The sequence below is a fragment of the Apium graveolens genome, unplaced genomic scaffold, assembly GCF_009905375.1.
Source record: "Apium graveolens cultivar Ventura unplaced genomic scaffold, ASM990537v1 ctg8559, whole genome shotgun sequence".
In the NCBI taxonomy this organism is placed as follows: Eukaryota; Viridiplantae; Streptophyta; class Magnoliopsida; order Apiales; family Apiaceae; genus Apium; species Apium graveolens.
Genome location: NW_027421278.1, coordinates 21732 through 32372, shown reverse-complemented (window position 1 = coordinate 32372; position 10641 = coordinate 21732). Strand labels below are relative to the sequence as shown.

At 34.9% G+C, this 10641-nt stretch overlaps 1 protein-coding gene across 1 annotated transcript; it reads right to left on the bottom strand.

Annotated features, from left to right (window-relative positions):
* Positions 1 to 4513: 4513 nt before the first annotated feature.
* LOC141705105 (uncharacterized) lies at positions 4514 to 5840 on the bottom strand. The gene is made up of 3 exons (XM_074508177.1): positions 5336 to 5840; positions 4922 to 5095; positions 4514 to 4794 (listed from the first exon to the last, which is right to left on the bottom strand). The coding sequence occupies exons 1-3, from the start codon at positions 5838 to 5840 to the stop codon at positions 4514 to 4516; spliced, it is 960 nt and encodes a 319-aa protein (XP_074364278.1).
* Positions 5841 to 10641: the final 4801 nt, after the last annotated feature.

Genomic DNA, 10641 nt, shown 5'->3' with positions numbered 1-10641 from the left:
CATGTCTTATTCCATTCAATTGCATCAATTTCTTGTTTCATGGCTTCTCTTCATTTTTCTTCTTTAGCAGCCTTTTCGAAAGTGACATGATCATTTTCCATAAATAGAGCGAAGCCTGAAAATTCCTCTTCAAGTATTCTTCTTGCCTCACCATATAATTCAGCCAAGCTTCTGGTTTGCGAGGTGCTGACTCTAAACTTGATGATGTTTGTGATGAGTGCGGTGAAACTTCATCTTGGACAGGCTATGTCTCTTCTTTTAATGGCTCCAGTAGATTGTTGTCATATATGACAGTGCTATTTTCTTTTCCACTTTTCCAATCCCATGTTGCTTGTTCATCAAATATTACGTCTCGGCTGATTATTAATCTTTTAGACACTGGATTAAACAGCCTATATGCCTTTGGATTCTCACTATAGCCAACAAAAATGCACTTTTCAGATTTATCGTCAAGCTTCCATGTTTCTCTTTCGGTATATAAGAATAACATAGGCTTCCAAAAATGCTGAAATGAGATACACAGGGCTTATGTCCACTCCATGCCTCTTCTGGGGTTTTTTCTTGTACTGCTTTAGTAGCAGCACAGTTTAACACATAACATGTTGATGCTGCAGCTTCAGTCCAGAAAAAATAGGGTAAACTTTTTGTCTTAAGCATTCTGCGCACTAGTTCCATAATAATTCGATTCTTTCTTTCAAGCCACCCCATTTTGTTGGGGGCTAAAACTTACTTTCAGCTGATGTTAATACCATTGTCATTCAAAAAAGCTTCAAATTCCCTACTCAAGTATTCACCACATTGGTCAGAACGTAAGGCCTTCAGTGCTTGACCACTTTGTTTTTCAACAAGAGCTTTGAAATTCTTGAAGACTCCAAAAACTTCAAACTTTTGTTTAAAAAAATATATCCATATTTTTCTAGCACAATCATCAATAAATGTGAGAAAATATCTTTTACCTCCAAGAGAATTTACTCGCATAAGACCACATAGATCAGAGTGCACCAGCTCTATAGGTAGAGATCCAAGAGAATTTACTCGCATAGGACCACATAAAGCACTTGTTGTATAAATTAGTAAAATCACTTTATGGCTTACGATCGACCCTTGTTCTTAGTACTCAAGGTTGAGCAAGTATTTTAAGATCTTGGGATTTGGAAAATGCCCATATAAACATGCCGTCTACACCAAACATGAAGAAGAAGAAACATTAATAATTAGAATTTACGTAGATGACTTGGTAATTACAGGTACGAGCACATTAATCATTAAAAGGTTTAAAAGATGGATGAATGCAGAGTCTGATATTAGTGACATAAGAAAGCTGGCCTAAATCTGGGTATTGAGGTAAATCTAAGAGTGAGTTTATTGAGCTGAATCAGGTTTTCTATGCTAGAAAATTACTTCAAAAAGCAAGAATGAACGAGTGCAACACAAAAAAGTACCCAATGGAAATCAAGATGCACCTGAGTAGAGATAAAAAGTCAAACCAATGAATCTAACTCTATACAAGAGTTTGGTGGGATGATTTAGTACAAGAATTAGCATTGTCGGTAGGTTCACCGAACGTCCCATGGTATTACATCAAAATGCTATTAATGAGAATTCAGTATTTCACGCATGAAGTAAACACTGATCGCGAGGAAATTGTACTTGTACATATGAGGACGGAGGAGCGATGTGCAGATGTCTTAACAAAGACAATGTTTCGAATGATCTTTTTAATAAATTGGTTTTCCTATAATGAATCAATTAATGAAAAGATAGGATATAGCTTACTCTGATTCCAACTGACGTGGCAAGAAAACATAGGAGAAGTAAGTGTTAAATCACGCAACGACTCTTATACAAGAAATTCTTTAAAACCTTCAATCCACAAGTTAAACGTTGAATTCAGAAGGGTTTCTTGAATCCAAAGGAAAGATAAGAGAAAAAACTATCACTGTTTTAGTTTCAATAAAAGATTTTGCATACATTACATTATAAGATTATTCACGTAGGGATAGAAAACATTAAAACAAAAGAAAAATAAATCTTAATTAAAATTGAATAATAATTAAAGGTTGCATGATCATGCAGTATTTTAGCATATTTTTCTATCATCTAGAATAATTTCTCGTGTAAAATCCCAATTTGACATTATCATGCATCAACATTGTGATGATGTGATGACACATAATCGTGCAGTACTTAGCTTAATCATGCCCTTGTTATTCTGTGTCTCATTTCACTCTCCTTATGCAACAAAAATCCTCCTATATCAATATGACAATCAACCAAAATAAATTGGATTGAAGCTTTAGAGGGAACTTGGTGGAATGTTAACACGAATGCAACCACTCACCAAACCGTGAAGAGCCCAAACCTCTGACAAAATAATGGCTCTCAAACAAATCATGAAACTACTGGAAATAGATATAACTTTTTCATCTAAAATGGGGACGCCATGAGTTTCCAAAATACTTTATGATTATCCGAGACAATGGTTTAATCAGTATTGCAATTTTTTTTAGTTTCAAGGCACATTATAAAATCAAAAAGTTTCCCTCCCATCTTTTCTTTGTATTGAAAATTTTCAAAATTTAAAAAAAAAATTAAAAATAGATGCACTATTTCAGCTATTATATATATTTGTTAGTATTAGTTGTTATAATGATGTAAGGCGTTTTCAAGCTAGTAAAATGACAAACTGCTATCAAATTTCTAAAGTCAAGTTATGTTGTGAAGTTTTGTGATTGCCTTTTAAGATTTTTAAATTTTTTGTAGTATTTATCATATTATTATTTATTAAGAATAAAACTCTTATGGTTCAAAGAATATTTTTATAACAAAAAAGAACATTTTGGACAGTTATGTTTCATAAGTGAAGAAAATATTTTTAAAAATATCTAGTATATGATGAAAGACCAGATCAAAGATCACATATTAAGTATTGATGCCAAATGACTCACTACAGAATAATATCTACACTACTCATATTTAGTTTAGATTTATATACTAACACATAATATATCTAGATTATCTCCTCAATATACCTTTCTTGATTTGTCATAGGTGTTTTTTACGGTTTTCTAAATGACTGATAAAAATATAGACCAACCATATATTTGTGAATATATAACAAAAATAAAGTACAATATCTAGATTAACTAGAAAATATATTCTTTGTAAAATTTAATAACTTTTACTAGTGTAGGGTTTTCATCAATTACATGTTAAAAGAATTCTTTGATTTCTCAAAAAATAAGAAAGATAATCCAAGCAACATATATGGTGTATCAAATAATATCTAATATTGGCTATATATCCCCACATCTCTCATTGTTGCATATATCATTTCCTCTGGAATAATTCATCTCGTCTTATTTTCTCCACAACACAAAAATATTGTAGTTAGTTAACAAAATGGATAGACATGCTCAAGGGGAGAGATGCAATGACGGTTCAAACTCTAAAAGAGTGAGGTTTGAGAATTGCTCAGTTAGAGCAGCTCCCAATTCGGAGGCAAATGGTCCCTGTTTACCAACTGTTGGATGTATGAATCTGATAGAAAAGAATATGAAAATGAACAATATAAAAGTGTATTTGATTATTGATATGGAAAAACCTTATAATTGATACTTTCTGCAATATGAGAATATAACTATTACATATAGACTGTCTAACTGATGAGCTACAAACCAGTACATCTGATCCTAATTTATCTCTCTCTTATTTCATTCCTAAACACACGCATAACAGCTATGACCAGTTCTGTAATACAACGTTCAATAAGGAAACGTTGATTTATTTAATAATAAAATCAAATCACCCAAATAACTATGTTTAGATTAATAGGCCCAATATGATCCCCCCCTAATCTAAACATTCCCCAGATTCCTGACTCCCAGCAACTTCTGTATTTTCTCGAACTTTGATATTGCCAACGCCTTAGTTAGTATAATCAGCACGTTGTTCATTTATACGAACATGTTTAATAACAATGAGACCTTTCTCAACGCAGTCACGAATAAAATGATAGCGCAAGTCAATGTGTTTACTACGTCCATGGAACACCGGATTGTAAGCTAAATCCACAGCAGACCTATTGTCGATGTACAGAGTGACTGGAACATACTTGATACCCATAATGTGACTCAGAACTTATTGCAACCAAATTTCCTGGCAGGGAGCGGCCGTGCTGCCATAAATTCAGCCTCGCATGAAGAAAGTGCAACACACCGCTGTTTTTGAGAGACCCATGTAATCAAGTTCTCGTCAAGGTAAAATGACATCCCTCCCGTGCTCTTTCGATCATCCACACAACCTGCTATGTCACTGTCAGAGAAACCAGATAGAATATAATTTCCTTGCCCTTTCATATAAATTAATCCATACTGCAGTGTTCCTTTCAAATATTGACATATTCTCTTGACAGCATTCATATGCATCTGTGTAGGCCTCTCCATATATCTGCTAACAATTCCTACTGAGTAGGCGATGTCAGGCCTCGTATGTACTAAATATCTCAGTCCACTTATGATACTCTTAAATGCGTAGAGTTCACAGGTTCACCTGTACTATCAGCATGAAGTTGTATTTTGTACTCCATGGGATATTTCACAGCTTTATATTTAGCCATACCTGCTTTCTTCAGTACCTTCCGTGCATATGTTGACTGTCTTAGTTCAATGAAATCCGTGTCTTGAGTCACCTCTAAACCCAGATAATAGGACAATTTTCCCATGTTGGACATGTCAAATTCACGACTCATTTCCCCCTTGAATTTGGTAATGTGCGACAAGCTTGTTCCAATGACTAATAATCATCCACGTAAACACCAACAATTATACAATGATCACCATCTTTTTTTGTGTAGACTGCGTGCTCATAAGGGCATTTAATAAAACCAAGCTTCATCAAACATTGATTGAGACGAGAGTACCATGCTCGAGGAGCTTGACGAAGACCATATAATGCTTCAGCAATTTGTAAACTTTATGCTCTGAACCTTCTTTGATGTAACCTTTTGGTTGTGTAACGTATACTTCCTCCTGTATGACTCCATTCAAGAAGGCAGATTTAATATCAAGATGATGAATTTCCCAATCATTTTTCGCTGCCAATGCCAGAAGTAATCGAACTGTTTCAAGTCTAGTTACTGGAGCAAAAACTTCTTCATAGTCAATTCCATGGCGTTGAAAATACCTTTAGCCACGAGGTGGACCTTGTGTTTAGTTATTGCTCCATTCTGATCTGTCTTCAACTTATAGACCCACTTAAGATCTATGGCTTTATGGTCCCTTAGGAAGATCCACCAGCTGCCAAGTTTTGTTTTTTTCAATAGAGTCGATCTCACGATCCATTGCAGCTTTCCAGGCACTATTCTCTACTGCTTGTTCAAAATAAATAGGCTCATCAATACCCATTAATAGAAGTTCATTTTCATCCAATTCCACCTCTGTTGTGTGTTCATAGATATCATCCAGTAATCGAAGATGTTGGCGTTGTTCACTACTATCGCTGGACACGCTGGAGGTTTCTGCGTCTTCATTTTCAGAGGAGGAACTCGTGAGTGTTGTGTCTGACGGTTGAGATGTTGAGCTGTGTTCTTCTTGTAACAACTCAGGCTCTAAAAAAATCATTTTCCAGTGTAAATTGTGCACCTCTACCCAAATAAGATTCAGATGTAATCCCCCAGTCCCATTCCTTATATTCATCGAAATAACATCTCTACTAACGTGAATGCTGCCAGTCTTTGGATCATACAATCTAAAAGCCTTTGTCCCTGATTCTCTGCCAAAATGGACCACCAATTTACTCCTATCATCAAGTATTTTAGTGTGTACAGCCGGAATCTTCATATAGGCTATACAACTAAACACCTTAATATAATTCACATTTGGGTTTCATTCCGAACCAAGTTTCGTGTGGTGTAATGGTTGACATTGCTCGTGTTGGCAGTTTATTTAGAACATAAATGGCATGAGTACAACCTCCCCCTAGTATTGAGTTGGTACATGTCTCTCTTTAAGCATACTCCGGGCCATGGCAACTACGGTACGATTGGCGGCGCTCTACTACAACCATTTTGTTATGGTGTGTAGGGTGTCGTGTAATGTTCGTAATATACCATGTTCCTCACAGAAATCATTAAATTCTTTGGAACAAAATTCACCCCCGCGATCGGTCCTCAAAACTTGGTATGCCATGTTGGCACCATTCTCAACAAGCATTTAAATTTCTTAAAAAATTTCAAAGCCTCATCTTTAGTTCTAAGCAGGTAAACCCACATCATACGACTGTAATCGTCAACTAGGAGTATAAAATAATGCTTCCCTCCCGGAGTGGAAGGAGATATAGGACCACACAAATCCAAATGAATTATTCTAAAAGCAGACTTTGCTGAGAAAAAGAGATTGAGTTGGAAATGGCTTACGTGTTTGTTTCGACATAAGACATCCTTCACAGATATCCTTTGGTTGAATAATATTTCTCATTCCATGAGCCATCTGATTCCTTGACATCAACTGCAGTCGCCTTGAAATTACATGTCCGAATCATTTGTGCCATAACCATATTTCCTCTTCACTCTTCGTTAACAGACAATAATGCTCTGCTTCTTGAATATGAATCTTATAAAGTCGATTTACAGATCTTTGGACTTGTATAAGCAATCTTCCACAGCTGTCATAAACCCACAAATTTTTCCCCATTCATGACTACTCGATTTCCTTCTTCCGATAATTGGCCCAGACTTATGATATTGCTTCGAAGTGTGGGTATATAGTAGACTCCATGTAAGACTCTGGTTTTCCCCATTCTTGCACATAATCCTGATTGAACCTTTCCCTTCAATTCTCACCAAGGAGTCATCACCAAACTTTACCTCCCCTTTCACTATTTTGTCAAGCTTTTCGAACTTCTCTCGACGGCCTGTCATATGATTGCTGGCCCCCGTTGTCCAAGATACCATATATTTCATCTCTCTCCTTAAAGGTATTTGTGGTTTTCACTTCAATAACAACAGTCACATCCTGCTTAACCATTATCGCACATAGCCATCAAGAGTGCGGGGTTCTTCATCCTTACCTGAGCCAAGTTTGCCTCTCCTCTTTGTTGTCTATTTTTTCTTACCTTGCGGCACTCGTTTGCAAAGTGACTGTAGGCAGCACAATTAAAAACACTTTACTTGGCTCCTGTTATGAACCATACGATTGTCTCTCACGGATAGTCACCCCCACTGGCCTTAGGCATCTTTCCCTGATCTCTTCAGCCATTCTTCTCGTGTGAGAAGAAGTTTCCCGTCATTACTTTCCTCTTAAAACCATTCATCCTCTGTCAACAAGAGTTGCTATTCGTCACTGTTCTTCCGCTTTTTCCATTCAAACGTTCCTAATGAGCCTTAAGTGAGCCAATAATCTCCTCTACGGACATGGTATCCAAATTCCCAAACTATTCGATTGCAGACACCATTGAAGATTTAGTTGGGACAAGCCCTTAGTAGCTTTTAACGACATACTCCTCATCAACTGTTTCCCCTAACGCCCTGATATTTGTAACCAAGCCGTTTAGGTCTCATACAGAAATCATCTAACTGCTCCGTCGCTTTCATTTTCAGTGACTCGAACTCTTATTTCAGGATTTGAGCTTTAGCTTTTTTCACCTTATCTGCACCCAGACACAGCGTCTTAATTTCCCCCAAGCCTCCTTGAATGTTTTTTTCTCTGCTATTGTTAACAACATATCTTCGCGATACCTTGGTAAATAATGGCCAATGCTCGCTTGTCCATCTTCTCATCTGCTGTAGTCTTCGGATCTTTAGGTTATATTGCCTCTCAAAGCCCATGAGCCTGCATAAAAACTTTCATCTTTTTGGCCCAAGGGGTATAATTTGTTTTCGATAGCATTGGATAGCTTAGACCAAACGACCCCTCATTGTTCTTGTTTGTCTCCATTCGCTGTTAACTTTGGATGCACTTCACAGGTGTTTAATTTGCTCTGATACCAGATCATAGAAAAGAATATGAAAATAAACAAAGCAAAAGTGTATTTGATTACTGATATGGAAAAACCTTACAATTGATACTTCTGCAATATGAGAATATAACTATTACATATAGATTGTCTAACTGATGAGCTACAAACCAGTACATCTGATCCTAATTTATCTCTCTCTTATTTCATTCCTAAACACGCAATAACAGCTATGACCAGTTCTGCAATATAACGTTCAATAAGGAAACGTTGATTTATTTAATAATAAAATCAAATCACCCAAATAACTATGTTTAGATTAATAGGCCCAACAGAATCTTCCTTTTTTTGTTTCATTTATTATTATCCAACAAAAGAACCTCTTCTGTTCGATGTAAGAAAAAAAGTGTTTGGTGTTTTTTGAGGGACTGTCCTAAAAAAAACTCTAAATATTATATTATGAAATTAATATATGAAATCAGATATTCTACTTGTGCACAATATTTATGCCAGTTATAAAATCAAAAAAATCAATACTAATGCTTCACATCAAATTTCTATGCATCATAAAACTCACATCCTCTCATTTTCTAGGAAATAAAATTATCATCTACCAAAGAGGTACTCATGGACGGTAAAAACTTTGTTGGGGAGGCTAATTTTGGAGAAGATTTAAGAGTCAAATTATTCGGAGAACAAATTACCACCTCCTCAACCTCCCTGTGTACCAGCCCCTGGATGTATGAAACTTCTTCCTCTCTTTTGTTTCAGTTCATATGATTTTTTTGGTAATTATATGTTTATGTCAAATATACATCTGTTTGTTTATGTCATCTATGAAAAGTATATATTATTTGAATATTTTTTAAATTCTAAAAAGAAAGGGAGGTTGAACTTTCTTTTTATAATTACAGGAGAATTCATCTTTCAAATGGATTAAAACTACTTTTAGCGTATGGCTACACTAAGTTCCTCATCTCTTTTGTATGTGGTTTTTTGTTACTAACAATAGAGTAGTAGGTGAATACATTATTTCAACCATTTATTCAACTTCTTATGAAGAGGAAGAAATTTGTGCATGTCATAGAAAGAAGAATGTTCTAATTGACTTATCCTGCCAGAAAATATGTGCATGTCATAGAAAGAAGAAAGCTCGGATTGACTTACTGTACCAGGAAAGTGCAGTTCTTAATTCCACTAAACAAAAAGTAATAACATGTGCATGTCATAGAAAGAAAGCTCCGACTAATTTTTCAGGCAAGGAAAGTACGGCGGCTGCAGGATCAACTTCCTAATGGTGTCCCTGTGTACCAGCTTTTTGCTAATAACAATTCAATAATGTTCTTTTAAATAAATTTCTATATGAAATCAAATATTCCAATTGTATACAATAGTTCTGGCTTATAATAAAAAACGACTCTAAATATTATATTATCAAATTAATATATGAAATCAGATATTCTACTTGTGCTCAATATTTATGTCAGTTATAAAATCAAAAGAGTCAATACTAATGCTTCACATCAAATTTCTATCCATCATAAAACTCCCATCCTCTCATTTTCTAGGAAATAAAATTATCATCTACCAAATAGGTACTCATAGACGGTAGAAAATTTGTTGGGGAGGCTAATTTTGGAAAAGGAAATGGAGGAAGTGGCTCAATAAGGAAGTGGAGAACTCTAAATGAATTTTGGAGAAGATGTAAGAGTCAAATTCTTCGTAACAATCTCCTCAACCTCCCTGTGTACCAGCCCCTGGATGTATGAATCTTCCTCTCTTTTGTTTCACTTTATATGATTGTTTTTGGTAATTATATGTGTGTCAAAATATACATCTGTTTGTTTATGTCATCTATGAAAAGTATATATTATTTGAATATTTTTTTAATTTTAAAAAAAAGCGAGGTTGAACTTTCTTGTTATAATTACACGAGAATTAATCTTTCAAATGGATTAAAACTACTTTTAGCGGCTACACTAAGTTCCTCATCTCTTTTGTATTTGGTTTTTGTTACTAACAATTGAGTAGTAGGTGAATACATCATTTGAACCATTTATTCAACTTCTTATGAACAGGAAGAAATATGTGCATGTCATAGAAAGAAGAATGTTCGAATTGACTTATCCTGCCAGAAAATATGTGCATGTCATAGAAAGAAGAAAGCTCCTATTAACTTATCTTATTCTTACCAGGAAAGTGTCGTTCTTATTTCCACTAAACAGAAAATAACAACATGTGCATGTCATAGAAAGAAAGCAGGGACTGATTTTTGAGGCAAGGAAAGTGCGGCTCCAGGATCAACTAGATACGAAGAACCAAATTTGGAACTCAAACATTGCTTATGAACCAATTCTTTGGAATTAAATTAAGATCTAGGTTATCCAAAATAAATAGCTGGATTAATTCTAGTTTGTATTGACTATAACTTTTATTGAGCTGCTTTTCAAGCAATTTCAATTTTATTATTTTCATTTTCACAAGATTTTTTAAGGTCAAGAAATTTATTCTCAATTACAGTATGTGAAAATATATTCTACGAAGTTAAAAAAATTAGAGGGAACTGGAAAATAATTAAATTTAAATTTGAAAAAGATACACCTGCTTAACAAAAAATATTGATATACTTCCTCTCATCCATCATAACTTTTTGATATAATATACTTTTAGACACACCTTGATGTGCTT